General features: G+C 43.3%; 2 protein-coding genes and 1 long non-coding RNA gene across 3 annotated transcripts; 2 read left to right on the top strand and 1 right to left on the bottom strand.

The window, feature by feature from the left end:
- The first annotated feature begins 1275 nt into the window (after positions 1-1275).
- Positions 1276-3870, top strand: LOC116987166 (immunoglobulin lambda-1 light chain-like). Its single transcript, XM_033043041.1, has 3 exons — positions 1276-1336; positions 1462-1806; positions 3225-3870. The coding sequence occupies exons 1-3, from the start codon at positions 1288-1290 to the stop codon at positions 3545-3547; spliced, it is 717 nt and encodes a 238-aa protein (XP_032898932.1). The 5' UTR covers positions 1276-1287; the 3' UTR covers positions 3548-3870.
- A 2883-nt stretch (positions 3871-6753) lies between these two features.
- On the bottom strand, positions 6754-18930 carry LOC116987489. Its single transcript, XR_004415721.1, has 3 exons — positions 18921-18930; positions 18823-18824; positions 6754-6835 (listed from the first exon to the last, which is right to left on the bottom strand). It is a non-coding gene; the product is annotated as an uncharacterized LOC116987489 (long non-coding RNA).
- Positions 14340-16649, top strand: LOC116987483 (immunoglobulin lambda-1 light chain-like). The gene is made up of 3 exons (XM_033043547.1): positions 14340-14458; positions 14584-14928; positions 16327-16649. Exons 1-3 carry the CDS (start codon positions 14410-14412, stop codon positions 16647-16649), a joined length of 717 nt encoding a protein of 238 aa, XP_032899438.1. The 5' UTR covers positions 14340-14409.
- Positions 18931-19542: the final 612 nt, after the last annotated feature.

Below are 19542 nucleotides of genomic sequence, written 5' to 3' on the forward strand. Positions count from 1 at the left end.
TTCCCCTGTTCCAACAGAGATAGCATTTCCGAAATACCGAAGAGTAGACAATTTCGGAAACAGTGTTTGAGACACTGATGCCTTTGCTTGACCTGTTTACAATGTCATCGATCTGAGGACTTTTATGAGATGCGAGTATTAACTGTCCAGACACATCAGCAGAACAGCCCGGTCTCCTTTGATTAATTACCAGCGAAATTGTTAGTCCAAATGTCAACATTTTGAAAATTTAGACTTTTTTTACTGTATTTTCTTGTTTATAGCCGTTAGCACTGATTCACCCGGTGTTACTACCCTGCAGGGATAATCCACAAAGCGAAAGGAGCGCTGCCGCGACAACTAGCGCGACTAGGTTGCGATATAAAATCTGCGTACATTAGATCAAGTATAAGGCAACGCTGGTTGCATGTAAATATGATTTCATATGTCAGATGAAGTTGGACAGGATTAATATCATAGTAATGCAAGCACGTGCAGACATCGACGTCTTTAATATATAAAACTCGCCAGCAACTCCCTGGTCGATTAAACATGTTTCTCAATTTTTTTTTCTCAATTGAGTCAATTACCCGTGCTAAACCAGTGAACATGTGTGCTGCTAGCAAGCATGCTTTCCAGAATTACAGCGGTTTTGACGGTGCATTGACACCCAAATTTGCAAATTCGTAAATAATTTTGAAGACAATTGCTTCTTCACATTGCGCTTTGAAAGATTTCCTACACACCGTCTTCACCAGAATATTTACCAGTTTCAAATACAATGTGGGTGTGCAACTAAAAGGGTGAAGATACATGTCGCGTACAGTAGTGCGAGACCATGAGATCGGATTCTTCAGCCCCTGTTTGAATGTATCCCTTCATTTTCAAGAGTGAATGAACAGTCGCCAGGAATTATGATGAGGTTATTCGATTAATTTATTTGTAGGCGCATGCCGTGCAACTGCACAGCAAAAGATTCAGAATAAATGAAAAGGAATAATTCAACACCTCCTTTCAAACTAAACAAAGACTCTTATGTGCTTGAGTCTATATTAAATCGTCCCGAGGTACAAATGTACGGAGATAAATTGTACCGAGATATTCGACACCAAAACTTTATTTACTTTGGAAATAATTTGACCCAGGAAGAATCTGGCAACTTCTGATTGGCGCAACACGCATTCTGATTTGACTGTGGATGGGTAGATAAGGAACTCGAGGTGACGCCTTGTCACACGGTTCATAAGCGACCAGGAAAGAAACACTGAGGAGCCACTTCACCTGGCGTTTTCCGCACAATTCATTACAATGTCTTGCTGGATCTCTCTAGTCTATGCGTTAGCGTTTTCCGCAGCTTGTGAGTATTTACTTCAACCGACATGATATTTAATCTCGAGTACGATTAAACCTTTTTATCCGTGATAATTCTACTGTGTATCTGATATTAGTTAATATTCTACTTTTATCTGGTTTGTTTTCCAGATATAAATGCGCAATTTGCAGTAAATCAGCCGTCTTCAAAATCCACATCTCTGGGACAGAACGTGGAAATACCCTGTACCCTGTCTGGCGGCAGTTTAGGTAACAGTGACGTTTACTGGTACCAGCAGATTCCAGGAGCGGTTCCGCGATATTTGTTCTACTATTACTCGGGCAGCAGCATTTCCAGAGGCTCGGGAGTTTCTGAACGTTTCTCCGGATCAGTGTCAGGCAACACTGCAACATTGACAATTTCGAACGTGCAGTCGGGAGACGCTGCTGACTACTACTGTGCTGTGTGGAAAAGTGCTTGCATCTTCGGCAAAGGAACGAGGCTGGGTTTTGGCAGTAAGTGAAATAACTTCTATCTTTGCGTAGACACAAAAAGCTGGAGTAACGCAGCGAGACAGGCAGCATCTCTAGAGAGAAGGGTTGTAGGAAGGAACTGTAGATGTTGGTTTAAACCGAAGATAGACAACAAGCTGAACAGGCAGCATATATGTGGGGAATGAATGGGTCCTTCCTTCCTGCATATCCTGAATGAATGGGTTCCTCCCTGCATATTCTGTCTTTGGGTTAATGATATAGCAGTGAAAAATAATTGGGTTTCTCTCGCTAATCGATGGTTCAAATGAAAAGCTTTTAACGCTAATATGTTCAGCGTTCGACTAAAGTCGAGTTTCCTTTGGAGAATTATTAGACGTAGCTCTATCAAAGGGCCCAGATGTCAGGCGGGCTGTTTGTATTCTTTACACGAAATATCTTCAAATAAAATGTATTTAAAGATGATATTTTTTAATTCCCGGCCACGATTGAGTCTTTTTTGGCAAATTAGTTAAGAACAGCAATGAAAGGACGAAATGGCTGTCCGGCTGTGTTATTATTCTTAATTACTTTGCGGACAACGAGCTAATAATTAAGACTTAGACCGAGAGTAAGGGAACGGGAAATAACTTTGGAGGGACAAGGAACTGCAGATGCTGGTTTACAAAAAAAGACACAAAGCTCTGGAGTGACTCAGCGGGTAAGGCGGCATCTCTGGTGAACATGGATGGGTGACTTTCGGTTCGGGTCCCTTCTTCAAATCAGTTTTGTTCCGTGCGACATCTTATAACGCATTTTGCTGTTGTGCCATTAAGCGAAAGGAATAATATTCGCTATTCAACTTCAGAAATCTGAGCTGAATTATTACTTCAAAGAGAAGAGACGGGTCGAGAAAAACAAACATATCGGTTTCAGCATTAATGTAAATCATATCAATGACTATTTACAATGCGAGTAATTTAACGTGACTGCAAATCTAGTCTGTTCATTGATGGTTAAAACGGCAAAATATTCTTGTCGCTAAAATCCAACCATTAGTAACATTTCGGTATCTGGTCTTAACAAATGAACAGATGAATTAAGGGAAGGTATTTAAAAAAACTAAAGTTTTAAGCGAGTTTAGTGGAACTTTGGCAGCAATGAAAACCCGCAGCTGGCTGTCGGGTAAAACACTGTTTTGTTTTTTTATTGTAGTTGGAGCCAACGAAAATAATACACTGGTGATCAATTCAAAACACTTCCGAAATAATATATTTTACGCAGCTGCAACATTGACATACCTTGACATATTCTGTCCCATTGCCATAAATAGCAGTTATTTTTTGGAGATCTCACTTGGAACGAATGAATCCATGCTATACCAACTGTATTTTTAACAAAGATAATGTTTTAACCGAAGCAGTTCTGCCAGCCCTACTAATCTGTGACTTTATTTTAAATAGATCCTCAGCCCCCCGCGGTGTCAGTGCTTGGACCTTCAGCGCAAGAATTGACGGGAAAGGGAACGGCCACCCTGGTGTGTTTGGTGAACGGGTTTAATCCGGGCGCTGTGGAAATTGACTGGACCGTGGACGGCAGTGCGAGAAGTGATGGCGTTGAAACCAGCCGGATCCAACAGGAGGCGGACAACACGTTCAGTGCGAGCAGTTACCTGACTCTGCCAGCCACAGTGTGGAACTCACACGAGCTTTACTCCTGTGTGGTTAAACACGAGACTCAGGCTAACCCGCTGCAGGGAAACATCGCCAGGTCCAGCTGTCTGTAAAACTTCTAGATTCCAACTAATCAAATTGACAAATATTGTTGCTCCGTCTTTCATTTGTCAAAAATTGATATAAAAATATTATCTGTTATCGACTAGCATTTACGGTAAAATTGTCCTTTGTCTCGCTGTTTGTAAACGTCATTCAATTGATGCAACTCGTTGTGAATTGAAACTCCAATGTTATTCAATCTGTTAAATGCATTCCCAAATATTCATTAAAAGACAGTGGTCTAAAGATTACATTCAGGTTTGTTTTGTTTACCCACGTGACTAACATTTTCAAATACAACTCTCGACTAAAATCAATAATTCAATCTTAAGAGCAATACATGTGCTGGGTTTTTATTTCTGATCAGAGAAAATCAAATGTATTTAATCAACCTTCATTATTTTACCTTATGGAAGAACCGGTTATAAATGTTGCCGAACGTTACGTTATAAACTGGTGTGATGATAAATTGGTTCATAGAGCCGCGCGCTCGCACACGCACACACACGAACAAAATGACGCGCTCATGTAGAAACGTATTCGAGGACAGACAGTAATCGTTATATGTGACCTTGCTAATACTATTCACTGAGCAAATCCAACCTATTTCATCTGTGAATTAACTGGGTGGCGCTGGTGGTGAGTGAGAGTAATATAGAAACATAGAAAATAGGTGCAGGAGTAGGATATTCGGCCCTTTGAGCCTGCACCGCCATTCAATATGATCATGGATGATCATCCAACTCAGTATCCCATAAGGCCTTCTCTCCATACCCCCTGATCCCTTTAGCCACAAGGGCCACATCTAACTCCCTCTTAAATATAGCCAATGAACTGGCCTCATTGTCTGGCAGAATATGGTATTTCTGCCTTTATATAGGGCGCTAGCACACATGGAGTATCACATATAGTTTTACTTTCCTCGCCTAATAGAGGTACTGAAGTTCTTGGTTGGTTCCTGCTGAGCTGATTAGCGGGATAAGTGCACGCTGCGAGGAACGACTGAGAAGTGTGCCTACCTTCTTATCCACTCCCTACACAGTGGGGGCGGGGGGGCAATTTTACAGAGGTCAATTAACCTAGGAACCCGCAATCTTTGGGATGTGGGAGGCAAACCACGGCACCACATGGGAAACGTGTAAACTCCTCACAGACAGCATCCGAGCTCAGGATCGAACCCTGGTCTCTGGCGCTGTCGAGGCAGCTGCTCTACCAGGTGCGCCACTGTGCCGCCCCACAATATATAATATATCAGCCACTGTAATATATAAATCTCGTAGTGGTCTTGGCAGGAAAGGTGCAGACGTCATTTCTCCTGATTGATGAGTGCAAACTATAATTTGCAGTATTCACAAAGCGCAGAACATAGTACAGCAAAGCACACGAACAAGCCTTTCCGCACTCCATGTCTCTGCCGACATGATGCCAAAACCAAATCTTATCTGCGTGCACGTGATCCGGATCCAGAAATCTTACAAATGCCACTGTGGCTTGTGCCGCCACCACCATCCTCGCCAACGCCTTCCGGGTCCTCACCAACCTCTGTATATAAAATGTCCATGCGCCTCTCACCTTAAAGCTATGTCATCTAGTCCTTGATATTTCCATTCTGGGGGGAAATGGTAATGATTCTCTGCCCTATCTATGACTCTCATAATTTTATATATTTCTAGCAGGTCACCCCTCATCGTTAACGGTTACAGAGAAAACAACCCGATTCTGTCCAACCTGTGCTCGTAGTTAATACCCCTAATTCAGGTATCATGCTGGTAAACATCCTCTGCGCCTTTTCCAAGGCCTCCACTTCCATTTAGTGTTGGGGCGAAGGAAATCATGGCAGTACCCGAAATGCAGCCTAGCAAAAGTGCTTTACCCCTGTCCCACTTAGGAAACCTGAACGGAAACCTCTGGAGACTTTGTGCCCCACCCAAGGTTTCCATGCGGTTCCCGGAGGTTCCCTGAGGTTTTTGTCAGTCTCCCTACCCGCTTCCACTACCTGCAACCTCCGGCAACCACCTGCAACTTCTGGGAACCGCACGGAAACTTTGGGTGGGGCGCAAAGTCTCCGGAGGTTTCCGTTCAGGTTTCCTAAGTGGGACAGGGGCTTAATAAAGTAGCACCGTGACTCGCCTGCCCTTATCCTGAATGCCCTGCTCAATGAAGCATAACATAAAATATATAGTACTCTATGTAGTAGTGTTGCCACTGAGGGAGATATAGACTTGGCACCCGAAATTCCTCTGTACATCAATAGTGTTGTTATTAATCGAAAGTAGATACAAAATGCTGGAGTAACTCAGCGGGTCAGGCAGCGTCTCGTATATTTCCCCTCACAATCGACCCCTCCCCCAGCACTTCAATGCTCTGGTTAATCTGCATCTATCATTTCATCTCTCATTTTTATACCTATCCTGCTGTATACTTTGACAGCCTTCCTCACTGTCCGCAACCCAAACAATCTAGCTGTCATCTGTAAACGTATTAACTGCCAGGGAAGGTGCAGAGATCTTTGTCTGTTGTGTCTCTCAATGATCTGTCCATTCATGCACACTGCCCCTCAAGACACCCAACACCTACTTCTTAATCACACAGTGCCCTTGCATATGAATATTCGCCACATTGATCTCACTCTCCTCCTTGTCCTTCTCCTTGGTGAAAAGATATACAACGCATTCATTTAACATCTCGCCTATATCCCTTGACTCAAAGCACAAATTCCTCCCTTTAACCTCGAGTTACCATCTTTCTGGTTACCCTCTTGCATTTAAATTAGGTACATAAACCTTGCGAACTTCTTTAATCTAGCTCGCCAAACCCGTTTCATGCCCCCTTTTGGCTCTTCTTAATCGACCGCTTAAGTTATTTCCAACTCGATTTTATATTTCTGCCTGATTTCATCTTCAGATAATGGGCTGGGTCATCAGGACTGAAAAGAAAAGTGTTCTTGGCTGGATGCAATTATAATGTTTTGGATACTTTACTCCATATGCTTGCCGATACTCAAACAGATTGATATCGAAAGAACTTTAAGCGATTCAAGGGAGTTGGGAAAAGGGCGTGACACTGGAGTTTGTTTAAACGTTCAACATCCTTTCCCATTCCCCCACTGACCTTTCTGTCCTGGGCCTCCTCCACTGTCACGCCCAGTGTGAGGCCCAGTGTAAAGTGGAGGAACAGCACCTGCTTGGGCAGATTACAACCAGGAAATGAATGAATATTGATTTATCTAACTTTTCAAGTAACCCTTGCATCACCTCTCTCCCCGGCCCTCCCCCATGCTAGTCATCGTACCAGTTTCACTGTCGGCCCGGCGAGTTTCATTGAATGCATGGTAGACAACAATGCTGGAGAAACTCCGTGGGTGAGGGAGCGTCGATGGAGCGAAGGAATGGGTGACTATTCGGGTCGAGACCCTTCTTCAGACAAAGAAATTGAATGCATAACTCGTTATCACCTTGCCCACCGCCAACAATGCAGCTCCACCTTTCCTTGATCATCGTTACTTTTTTTGCATATCTTTCATTCATTTGTTCTATATGCACCTCTGTATCACCGTCTATATCTCTCGTTTCACTTTACCTGGCTCAGTCTGAGGAAGGGTCTCAACCCGAAGTGTGACCTATTCCTTTTCTCCGGAGATGCTGCCTGACCTGCTGAGTTACTCCGGCCTTTTGTGTCTATCTTAGGTTTAAAGCAGCATCTGCAGTTCCTCCCAACACAAAAAGAAACCACTGTGGTCGAGCTTTACTAGGGGGATTCTTGACTCTTGACTGGGGTGTGAGCTGCCAAGCGAAATATGAGATGCTGTTCCTCCAATTTGCGCTGGGCCTCACTCTGACAATGGATGAGGCCCAGGCCCACTTACCTGGCAGGGGAACGACCGTGATCAAAAAGGCAGTTCTGCCTGGAAGAGTCTATCCCATTCGATCCAATTTGAGATACCAGCTACCAAGACTGATGTGTTCAGCATTCTTCCCCTGCACATTTAAAGCATGGAAGTCTTCACCCTATCATAGTTACCCAACCAGACGCAACTACATTTAAGGTAGCTCTTCTTCTCCAAGGGCCCTTTTTTGCTTAAGTCCACCCTCCGCCACCTCCAGTTTAAATTCCATTTGGAATATTTTGGAGGACCATGAACCAAGAAGAAGAACCCATGACAACTTACTTATTCCTTCTTCTTATGTTCCCGGTTTGAATTTGGCAAAAGGGAGACACGTGACAATAGTAATAAACCACAAACAAACATAGCATATTAGTTTTCTCCACACTGATCTCACCGTCATCCACGTCTTTCTCCTTGGTGAATACAGATGCAGTACACATTCGCTTAACAATTCGGCTATATCCGTTATCCTTGATCAGGCCTATCGTATCTCTTGGCATCCTTCTTGTTTTTAACATATGTATAAAAAGCCGCAGGATTTTCCGAAACCTAACTCATCAATTACATTTCATGACCAGTTTGGCCCTACTAATCACCCGGTTGAGCTCTTTCCTACTTGCCATTCCGCATAATCCCCGTATGATGCCACTTTGTTAAACCTGTCTAAGCTTCCGTTTTGTTTCTGAAAAGGTTTATAACCTCCGTGGTCATTCACGGGTCCCTTACCATGCCATCGTTATCTATCCTCCTTACAGGAACATGCTGATCCTGTACTTTGGTTAAATAACTCCCATATGTTAGCTGTGAACATACTCAATAACAACTGCTCCCAAGCTCCTGCCTAATGACATTTTAATCTGTTTTGCTTCTGTGAAGATCCAGACCAATACTTATTCAAACAAATATTAAACCTTGTAACGTACAAAATTCTCAAGGGGTTGGACAGGCTAGATGCAGGAAGATTGTTCCCGATGTTGGGGAAGTCCAGAACAAGAGGTCACAGTTTAAGGATAAAGGGGAAATCTTTCAGGACTGAGATGAGAAAAACATTTTTTACACAGAGAGTGGTGAATCTCTGGAATTCTCTGCCACAGAATGTAGTTGAGGCCAGTTCATTGGCTATATTTATGAAGGAGTTAGATGTGGCCCTTGTGGCTAAAATGATCAGGGGTTATGGAGAGAAGGCAGGTACAGGATACTGAGTTGGATGATCAGCCATGATCATATTGAATGGCGGTGCAGGCTTGAAGGGCCCTTAACAGTTGCAAAACAACTCTACCATGCACTGTGGATGGAATCTCCGGGACAGCTAATATCGCGGAGTTATGGCGACAACGTTATAGCACTTTATTCAACTGTGTCCAAGGTGATTTGTATAGGGTGGACAATATTGAGAGTAATGACTCAGTGATGATTATGTCAAATGAGGTGTATGATGTCATGAACAAGCTGTCCAACAACAAAGCAAGTAGCTTGGATCATATTTCTGCTGAACATCTTAAGTATGCGAGTATGAGGATAGCTCCTCTACTTGCTATTTGTTTTACTGGCTTTATGATTCATGGCTTGTTACCAGCCTCAATGTTGTCTGTCCTGCAACTGCCGGTCATTAAGGACATAGCTGGTAAAATAGGCTGCCTAAATAATTACATAGAAAATAGGTGCAGGAGTAGGCCATTCGGCCCTTCGAGCCTGCACCGCCATTCAATATGATCATGGCTGATCATCCAACTCAGTATCCCGTACCTGCCTTCTCTCCATACCCTCTGATCCCCTTAGCCACAAGGGCCACATCTAACTCCCTCTTAAATATAGCCAATGAACTGGCCTCGACTACCCTCTGTGGCAGGGAGTTCCAGAGATTCACCACTCTCTGTGTGAAAAAAGTTCTTCTCATCTCGGTTTTAAAGGATTTCCCCCTTATCCTTAAGCTGTGACCCCTTGTCCTGGACTTCCCCAACATCGGGAGCAATCTTCCTGCATCTAGCCTGTCCAACCCCTTAAGAATTTTATAAGTTTCTATAAGATCCCCTCTCAATCTCCTAAATTCTAGAGAGTATAAACCAAGTCTATCCAGTCTTTCTTCATAAGACAGTCCTGACATCCCAGGAATCAGTCTGGTGAACCTTCTCTGCACTCCCTCTATGGCAATAATGTCCTTCCTCAGATTTGGAGACCAAAACTGTACGCAATACTCCAGGTGTGGTCTCACCAAGACCCTGTACAACTGCAGTAGAACCTCCCTGCTCCTATACTCAAATCCTTTTGCTATGAAAGCTAACATACCATTCGCTTTCTTCACTGCCTGATGCACCTGCATGCCCACTTTCAATGACTGGTGTACCATGACACCCAGGTCTCGCTGCATCTCCCCTTTTCCTAGTCGGCCACCATTTAGATAATAGTCTGCTTTCCTGTTTTTGCCACCAAAATGGATAACCTCACATTTATCCACATTATACTGCATCTGCCAAACATTTGCCCACTCACCCAGCCTATCCAAGTCACCTTGCAGTCTCCTAGCATCCTCCTCACAGCTAACACTGCCCCCCAGCTTCGTGTCATCCGCAAACTTGGAGATATTGCCTTCAATTCCCTCATCCAGATCATTAATATATATTGTAAATAGCTGGGGTCCCAGCACTGAGCCTTGCGGTACCCCACTAGTCACTGCCTGCCATTGTGAAAAGGACCCGTTTACTCCTACTCTTTGCTTCCTGTTTGCCAGCCAGTTCTCTATCCACATCAATACTGAACCCCCAATGCCGTGTGCTCTGAATGGTGGCCGTATTATCTGAATGGTGGCCGATTAGGAAAAGGGGAGATGCAACGAGACCTGGATGTCATGGTACATCAGTCATTAAAAGTAGGCATGCAAGTGCAGCAGGCAGTGAAGAAGGCGAATGGTATGTTAGCATTCATAGCAAAAGGATTTGAGTATAGGAGCAGGGAGGTTCTACTGCAGTTGTACAGGGTCTTGGTGAGACCACACCTGTAGTACAGTTTTGGTCTCCTAATCTGAGGAAAGACTTTCTTGCCGTAGAGGGAGTACAGAGAAGATTCACCAGACTGATTCCTGGGATGTCAGCACTTTCATATGAAGAAAGACTGGATAGACTCGGTTTGTACTCGCTAGAATTTAGAAGATTGAGGGGGGATCTTATAGAGACTTACAAAATTCTTAAGGGGTTGGACAGGCTAGATGCTGGAAGATTGTTCCCGATGTTGGGGAAGTCCAGAACAAGGGGTCACAGTTTAAGGATAAGGGGGAAATCTTTTAGGACCGAGATGAGGAAAACATTCTTCACACAGAGAGTGGTGAATCTCTGGAGTTTTCTGCCACAGAAGGTAGTTGCGGCCAATTCATTGGCTATATTTAAGAGGGAGTTAGATGTGGCCCTTGTGGCTAAAGGGATTAGGGGGTATGGAGAGAAGGCAGGTACAGGATACTGAGTTGGATGATCAGCCATGATCATATTGAATGGCGGTGCAGTCTCGAAGGGCCGAATGGCCTACTCCTGCACCTATTTTCGATGTTTCTATGTTTCTATGAGGATATTTATAGCCAACGACTATGCTGTATGTACAGGTGAATATTCTCTTGCATAAGTTTGGTGCGTGTCCAGATGTGGTGAAGATGTCGCTGTTTAGAGCATACTGCACACCACTCTATACTGCACACCTGTGGTTGAACTACTGAAAGACAAGTTTGCAGAGACAAAAGGTGGCCTATAATAATGCCATGAGAATACTGCTAAGGAAACCTAGATGGTGTATTGCTAGTAACATGTTTGTGGCTGCACGACCTATCCTAAGAAATCATATGTATAAATTAATTGGCAGGATAAATGACTTGAAAATGTAATTATCGTGGCTTTGTCAAACATAATGTTTAGCTCTACACGCTACGAATCCCACTTGTGGAGACATTGGTATCGCGACATGCAAAACGACTTCTGTCTGTCCACCCACCACTTTGAAAATGATCTGCAGCCATTCCAGGACATCCTAGATCCTTGCACCAGAGAGGCAACAGTCCATCCATGAGGCCTATTTGCTCCTGTTCCCCTCACCAATGAATTTATCACAATCACTCTGTCTGACTTCATACCGCTGCACATCAGAGACAGGCCCAGTGCCACAGACCTGACTGCTGCTGCTGTCCCCTCAACAGTTGCAAAAGAACATAGCAGTTTTGCAGGGGAATGTCTACGGGGGATTCCTGAACCCTCTGCCTATTCCCTTTGCTGGTTGTCACCCATCTATTCTTTGTCCTCACCACAGGTATGAGCACCTCACTATGACTTGCTCATTGTATGGACGAACACGAGGTCATCCAATTGCAACTGCAGATCACTAATCTTTCAGGAGCTTCACCTGGACACACCTCCTGCAGATGTAATGTTCAGAGACACTACGTTTTCTTCAGTTCCAACATCCCACAGGCTGAGCACACTAGCCTCCATCTCCATGACACCAAGACCAGGTTGTGCTGCAAAGCAAACATAAAGTGACAGACCAAACCTTATCCTCAGGTAACCCTCACAGAAGCCTCTTGAGCTTAAGCGTCAATAAACCAATCTCAATATGGCCGCTCCACTTACGTTTACCTTCAGTTTATTGACTGTTATTTAACCAAATAACCAAGCTGTGACACTTGCCCGCAAATAACGATAGAGATATTTCTCGATAGAGAAGTTTAACCAATATTCAGATAAGCATAACTCTGAAAAGAACTATATTCTGGACTATAGTGACTTAATGTGGAACACAACTGAAGGGATGGTCGAATTCTCTGTGGCAAAATAAAAACAATCAACAGAACAATCAATGGTATGAATAAAGGAATATGACTGTGTTGCTACATCAGAGATCAGATCATATGGAATTCAAATATATTGTAAGGAAACCGAAGCTGAGGTCGAGGGCACACACCCTTACTTGCAACACGACAGTGGTAGTCCTTACAAATCAGAACCAGACCCATTTCTGCCTACTCTCTGTTCCATGATAGCTAGCATTCGATTTACGATAGCATATGGCCTCGAGTACATGCATCGTTTTCCTTCTTTGGACAATACACTTAAAAGAAATACTACTTCGCCAAAATACCTCTAATATCATTTGTGATCACAGGCCTGTGAAAGGAATAAGCGTGGTAGATAAAATAATAGCTAGGAGTGCTTTCTGTGCCAGTGCTAGACCCAATGACAATAAATGAAGCCGGGTAAGAGGATGAAGTGGGCTGATATTTTATGGGTCCGAACCCATTGCATTTTACCCTTAAAGTATGCATAGGAAGGGGTAAGAATAGTCCCGAAATTAGGTTTCTAAATTGCAAGAAGGTCGATTTCAATAGCTTTGTAAGACGTAAATTCTGGAATGGTATTCCTAGTGGTTTGGAGCTGTATCTTCGCCAAAAGGACTACTAAAAGATTACTTTCTTCTGGATGTAGTTCAACTACTTGCTTGTTGTTTTACCTGCATGGCGAATTGTCCAATGTATCCAGTTTATGTAAAGTGTTCATGTGTAGAGATCAGAGGATAAATTAGCAAAGGCAACGCACATTGGTAATAGGCTTGGTACGGGTGTCATGGTTGCGCACTGAAACATATTCTGATCTCATAATTTCAACTAAAATATTGTTAATGCCAGTTAAATGGTGCATAATCACGCCACGGTATCACAGGAATGATTCCCCTGTTCCAACAGAGATAGCATTTCCGAAATACCGAAGAGTAGAACAATTTCGGAAACAATGTTTGAGACATTGATGCCTTTGCTTGACCTGTTTACAATGTCATCGATCTGAGGACTTTTATGAAACGCGAGTATTAACTGTCCAGACACATCAGCAGAACAGCCCGGTCTCCTTTGATTAATTACCAGCGAAATTGTTAGTCCAAATGTCAACATTTTGAAAATTTAGACTTTTTTTACTGTATTTTCTTGTTTATAGCCGTTAGCACTGATTCACCCGGTGTTACTACCCTGCAGGGATAATCCACAAAGCGAAAGGAGCGCTGCCGGGACAACTATCGCGACTAGGTTGCGATATAAAATCTGCGTACATTAGATCAAGTATAAGGCAACGCTGGTTGCATGTAAATATGATTTCATATGTCAGATGAAGTTGGACAGGATTAATATCATAGTAATGCAAGCACGTGCAGACATCGACGTCTTTAATATATAAAACTCGCCAGCACTACTACCTGGTCGATTAAACATGTTTCTCAATTTTTTTTTCTCAATTGAGTCAATTACCCGTGCTAAACGCAGTGAACATGTGTGCTGCTACCAAGCATGCTTTCCAGAATTACAGCGGTTTTGACGGTGCATTGACACCCAAATTTGCAAATTCGTAAATAATTTTGAGGACAATTGCTTCTTCACATTGCGCTTTGAAAGATTTCCTACACACCGTCTTCACCAGAATATTTACCAGTTTCAAATACAATGTGGGTGTGCAACTAAAAGGGTGAAGGTACATGTCGCGTACAGTAGTGCGAGACCATGAGGTCGGATTCTTCAGCCCCTGTTTGAATGTATCCCTTCATTTTCAAGAGTGAATGAACAGTCGCCAGGAATTATGATGAGGTTATTCGATTAATTTATTTGTAGGCGCATGCCGTGCAATTGCACAGCAAAAGATTCAGAATAACTGAAAGGGAATAATTCAACACCTCCTTTCAAACTAAACAAAGACTCTTATGTGCTTGAGTCTATATTAAATCGTCCCGAGGTACAAATGTACGGAGATAAATTGTACCGAGATATTCGACACCAAATCTTTATTTACTTTGAAAATAATTTGACACAGGAAGAATCTGGCAACTTCTGATTGGCGCAACACGCATTCTGATTTGACTGTTGAAGGATAGATAAGGAACTCGAGGTGACGCCTTGTCACACGGTTCATAAGCGACCAGGAGAGAAACACTGAGGAGCCACTTCACCTGGCGTTCTCCGCTCAATTCATTACAATGTCTTGCTGGATCTCTCTAGTCTATGCGTTAGCGTTTTCCGCAGCTTGTGAGTATTTACTTCAACCGACATGATATTTAATCTCGAGTACGATTAAACCTTTCTATCCGTGATAATTCTACTGTTTATCTGATATTAGTTAATATTCTACTTTTATCTGGTTTGTTTTCCAGATATAAATGCGCAATTTGCAGTAAATCAGCCGTCTTCAAAATCCACATCTCTGGGACAGAACGTGGAAATACCCTGTACCCTGTCTGGCGGCAGTTTAGGTAACAGTGACGTTTCCTGGTACCAGCAGATTCCAGGAGCGGTTCCGCGATATTTGTTCTACTATTGGTCGGGCAGCAGCATTTACAGAGGCTCGGGAGTTCCTGAACGTTTCTCCGGATCAGTGTCAGGCAACACTGCAACATTGACAATATCGAACGTGCAGTCGGGGGACGCTGCTGATTACCACTGTGCTGTGTGGAAAGATGCTTTAATCTTCGGCAAAGGAACGAGGCTGGGTATTGGCAGTAAGTGAAATAACTTCTATCTTTGCGTAGACACAAAAAGCTGGAGTAACGCAGCGAGACAGGCAGCATCTCTGGAGAGAAGGAAAGGGTTGAAGGAAGGAACGGCAGATGTTGGTTTAAAACGAAGATAAGCACAACAAGCTGAATAGGCAGCATCTCTGCAGGAAATGAAAGGCTCTGCAGTTCCTTCCTGCATATTCTGTCTTTGGGTTAATGATATAGCAGTGAAAAGTAATTGGTTTTCTGTCGCTAATCGATGGTTCAAAGGAAAAGCTTTTAACGCTAATATGTTCAGCGTTCGACTAAAGTCGAGATTCCTTTGGCAAATTATTAGACGTAGCTCTATCAAAGGGCCCAGATGTTAGTCCGGCGGTTTGTATTTTTTACACTAAATAACTTTAAATAAAAGCTGATTTTTTTTTTAATTCCCGGCCACGATTGAGTCTTTTTTGGCAAATTAGTTGAGAACAGCAATGAAAGGACGAAATGGCTGTCCGGCTGTGTTATTATTCTTAATTACTTTGCGGACAACGAGCTAATAATTAAGAATTAGACCGAGAGTAAGGCAACGGGAAATAACTTTGGAGGGACAAGGAACTGCAGATGCTGGTTTACAAAAAAAGACACAAAGCTCTGGAGTGACTCAGCGGGTAGTGCAGCATCTCTCGTGAACATGGATAGGTGTTTCGGTTCGGGTCCCTTCTTCAAATCAGTTTTGTTCCGTGTGACATCTTATAACGCATTTTGCTGTGGTGCCATTATGCGAAAGGAATAAGATTCCCTATTCAACTTCAGAAATCTGAGCTGAATTATTACTTCAAAGAGAAGAGACTGGTCGATAAAAACAAACATATCGGTTTCAGCATTAATGTAAATCATATAAATTACTATTTACAATGCGAGAAACGGTAAATTTAACGTTGCTGCAAATCTAGTCTGTTCATTGATGGTTAAAACGGCAAAATATTCTTGTCGCTAAAATACAACCATTGGTAACATTTCGGTATCTGGTCTTAACAAATGAACAGATGAATTAAGGGAAGGTATTTAAAAAAACTAAAGTTTTAAGCGAGTTTAGTGGAACTTTGGCAGCAATGAAAACCCGCAACTGGCTGTCGGGTAAAACACTGTTTTGTTTTTTTATTGTAGTTGGAGCCAACGAAAAGAATACACTGGTGATCAATTCAAAACACTTCCGAAATAATATATTTTACGCAGCTGCAACATTGACATACCTTGACATATTCTGTCCCATTGCCATAAATAGCAGTTATTTTTTGGAGATCTCACTTGGAACGAATGAATCCATGCTATACCAACTGTATTTTTTAACAAAGATAATGTTTTAACCGAAGCAGTTCTGCCAGCCCTACTAATCTGTGACTTTATTTTAAATAGATCCTCAGCCCCCCGCGGTGTCCGTGCTTGGACCTTCAGCGCAAGAATTGACGGGAAAGGGAACGGCCACCCTGGTGTGTTTGGTGAACGGGTTTAATCCGGGCGCTGTGGAAATTGACTGGACCGTGGACGGCAGTGCGAGAAGTGATGGCGTTGAAACCAGCCGGATCCAACAGGAGGCGGACAACACGTTCAGTGCGAGCAGTTACCTGACTCTGCCAGCCACAGTGTGGAACTCACACGAGCTTTACTCCTGTGTGGTTAAACACGAGACTCAGGCTAACCCGTTGCAGGGAAACATCGCCAGGTCCAGCTGTCTGTAAAACTTCTAGATTCCAACTAATCAAATTGACAAATATTGTTGCTCCGTCTTTCATTTGTCAAAAATTGATATAAAATATTTCTGTTATCGACTAGCATTTACGGTAAATTTGTCCCTTGTCTCGCTGTTTGTAAACGTCATTCAATTGATGCAACTCGTTGTGAATTGAAACTCCAATGTTATTCAATCTGTTAAATGCATTCCCAAATATTCATTAAAAGACAGTGGTCTAAAGATTACATTCAGGTTTGTTTTGTTTACCCACGTGACTAACATTTTCAAATACAACTCTCGACTAAAATCAATAATTCAATCTTAAGAGCAATACATGTGCTGGATTTTTATTTCTGATCAGAGAAAATCAAATGTATTTAATCAAACTTCATTATTTTATCTTATGGAAGAACCGGTTATAAATGTTGCCGAACGTTGTGTTATAAACTGGTGTGATGATAAATTGGTTCATAGAGCCGCGCGCGCGCACACGCACACACACGAACAAAATGACGCGCTCATGTAGAAACGTATTCGAGGACAGACAGTAATCGTTATATGTGACCTTGCTAATACTATTCACTGAGCAATTCCAACCTATTTCATCTGTGAATTAACTTGGTGGGGCTGGTGGTGAGTGAGAGTAATATAGAAACATAGAAAATAGGTGCAGGAGTAGACTATTCGGCCCTTTGAGCCTGCACCGCCATTCAATATGATCATGGCTGATCATCCATCTCAGTATCCCATAAGGCCTTCTCTCCATACCCCCTGATCCCTTTAGCCACAAGGGCCACATTTAACTCCCTCTTAAATATGGCCAATGAACTGGCCTCATTGTCTGGCAGAATATGGTATTTCTGCCTTTATATAGGGCGCTAGCACACATGGAGTATCACATATAGTTTTACTTTCCTCGCCTAATAGTGGTACTGAAGTTCTTGGTTGGTTCCTGCTGAGCTGATTAGCGGGATAAGTGCACGCTGCGAGGAACGACTGAGAAGTGTAGCCTACCTTCTCATCCACTCCCTACACAGTGGGGGCGGGGGGGCAATTTTACAGAGGTCAATTAACCTAGGAACCCGCAATCTTTGCGATGTGGGAGGCAAACCACGGCACCACATGGGAAACGTGTAAACTCCTCACAGACAGCATCCGAGCTCAGGATCGAACCCTGGTCTCTGGCGCTGTCGAGGCAGCTGCTCTACCAGTTGCGCCACTGTGCCGCCCCACAATATATAATATATCAGCCACTGTAATATATAAATCTCGTAGTGGTCTTGGCAGGAAAGGTGCAGACGTCATTTCTCCTGATTGATGAGTGCAAACTATAATTTGCAGTATCCACAAAGCGCAGAACATAGTACAGCACAGCACACGAACAAGCCTTTCCGCACTCCATGTCTCTGTCGACATGATGCCAAAACCAAATCTTATCTGCGTGCACGTGATCCGGATCCAGAAATCTTACAAATGCCACTGTGGCTTGTGCCGCCACCACCATCCTCGCCAACGCCTTCCGGGTCCTCACCAACCTCTGTATATAAAATGTCCATGCGTCTCTCACCTTAAAGCTATGTCATCTAGTCCTTGATATTTCCATTCTGGGGGGAAATGGTAATGATTCTCTGCCCTATCTATGACTCTCATAATGTTATATATTTCTAGCAGGTCACCCCTCATCGTTAACGGTTACAGAGAAAACAACCCGATTCTGTCCAACCTGTGCTCGTAGTTAATACCCCTAATTCAGGTATCATGCTGGTAAACAGCCTCTGCGCCTTTTCCAAGGCCTCCACTTCCATCTAGTATTGGGGCGAAGGAAATGATGGCAGTACCCGAAATGCAGCCTAGCAAAAGTCCTTTACCCCTGTCCCACTGAGGAAACCTGAACGGAACCCTCTGGAGACTTTGTGCCCCACCCAAGCTTTCCGTGCGGTTCCCGGGGGTTCCCTGAGGTTTTTGTCAGCCACCCTACCCGCTTCCACTACCTGCAACCTCCGGCAACCACCTGCAACGTCTGGGAACCGCACGGAAACCTTGGGTGGGGCGCAAAGTCTCCGGAGGTTTCCGTTCAGGTTTCCTAAGTGGGACAGGGGCATAAAGTAGCATCATGACTCGCCTGCCCTTATCCTGAATGCCCTGCTCAATGAAGCAAAACATAAAATATGCCTTCTCACCACTCTATATAGTAGTGTTGCCACTGAGGGAGATATAGACTTGGTTCCCGAAATTCCTCTGTACATCAATACCTTTGTTATTAATCGAAAGTAGATACAAAATGCTGGTGTAAGTCAGCGGGTCAGGCAGCGTCTCGTATATTTCCCCTCACAATCGATCCCTCCCCCAGCATTTCAATGCTCTGGTTAATCTGCATCTATCATTTCGTCTCTCATTTTTATACCTATCCTGCTTACTTTGACAGCCTTCCTCACTGTCCGCAACCCAAACAATCTAGTTGTCATCTGTAAACGTATTAACTGCTAGAGAAGGTGCAGAGATCTTTGTCTGTTGTGTCTCTCAATAATCTGTCCATTCATGCACACTGCCCCTCAAGACACCCAACGCCTACTTCTTAATCACACAGTGCCCTTGCATATGAATATTCGCCACATTGATCTCACTCTCCTCCTTGTCCTTCTCCTTGGTGAAAAGACATACAACGCATTCATTTAATATCTCGCCTATATCCCTTGACTCAAAGCACAAATTCCTCCCTTTAGCCGCGAGTTACCATCTTTCTGGTTACCCTCTTGCATTTAAATTAGGTACATAAACCTTGCGAACTTCTTTAATCTAGCTCGACAAACCCGTTTCATGCCCCCTTTTGGCTCTTCTAATCGACCGCTTATGTTATTTCCAACTCGATTTTAGATTTCTGCCTGATTTCATCTTCAGAT

Source organism: Amblyraja radiata, chromosome 25 (genome assembly GCF_010909765.2).
Source record: "Amblyraja radiata isolate CabotCenter1 chromosome 25, sAmbRad1.1.pri, whole genome shotgun sequence".
Lineage (NCBI taxonomy): Eukaryota > Metazoa > Chordata > Chondrichthyes > Rajiformes > Rajidae > Amblyraja > Amblyraja radiata.

Excerpts from the sequence above, each read along its gene's own strand:
- LOC116987166 (XM_033043041.1), top strand. The coding sequence starts at position 1,288 with ATGTCTTGCTGGATCTCTCTAGTCTATGCGTTAGCGTTTTCCGCAGCT. Across the intron at positions 1,337-1,461 it reads GTTAGCGTTTTCCGCAGCTT|ATATAAATGCGCAATTTGCA; the intron begins GTGAGTATTTAC and ends TTTGTTTTCCAG. Across the intron at positions 1,807-3,224 it reads AACGAGGCTGGGTTTTGGCA|ATCCTCAGCCCCCCGCGGTG; the intron begins GTAAGTGAAATA and ends TATTTTAAATAG.
- LOC116987483 (XM_033043547.1), top strand. The coding sequence starts at position 14,410 with ATGTCTTGCTGGATCTCTCTAGTCTATGCGTTAGCGTTTTCCGCAGCT. Across the intron at positions 14,459-14,583 it reads GTTAGCGTTTTCCGCAGCTT|ATATAAATGCGCAATTTGCA; the intron begins GTGAGTATTTAC and ends TTTGTTTTCCAG. Across the intron at positions 14,929-16,326 it reads AACGAGGCTGGGTATTGGCA|ATCCTCAGCCCCCCGCGGTG; the intron begins GTAAGTGAAATA and ends TATTTTAAATAG.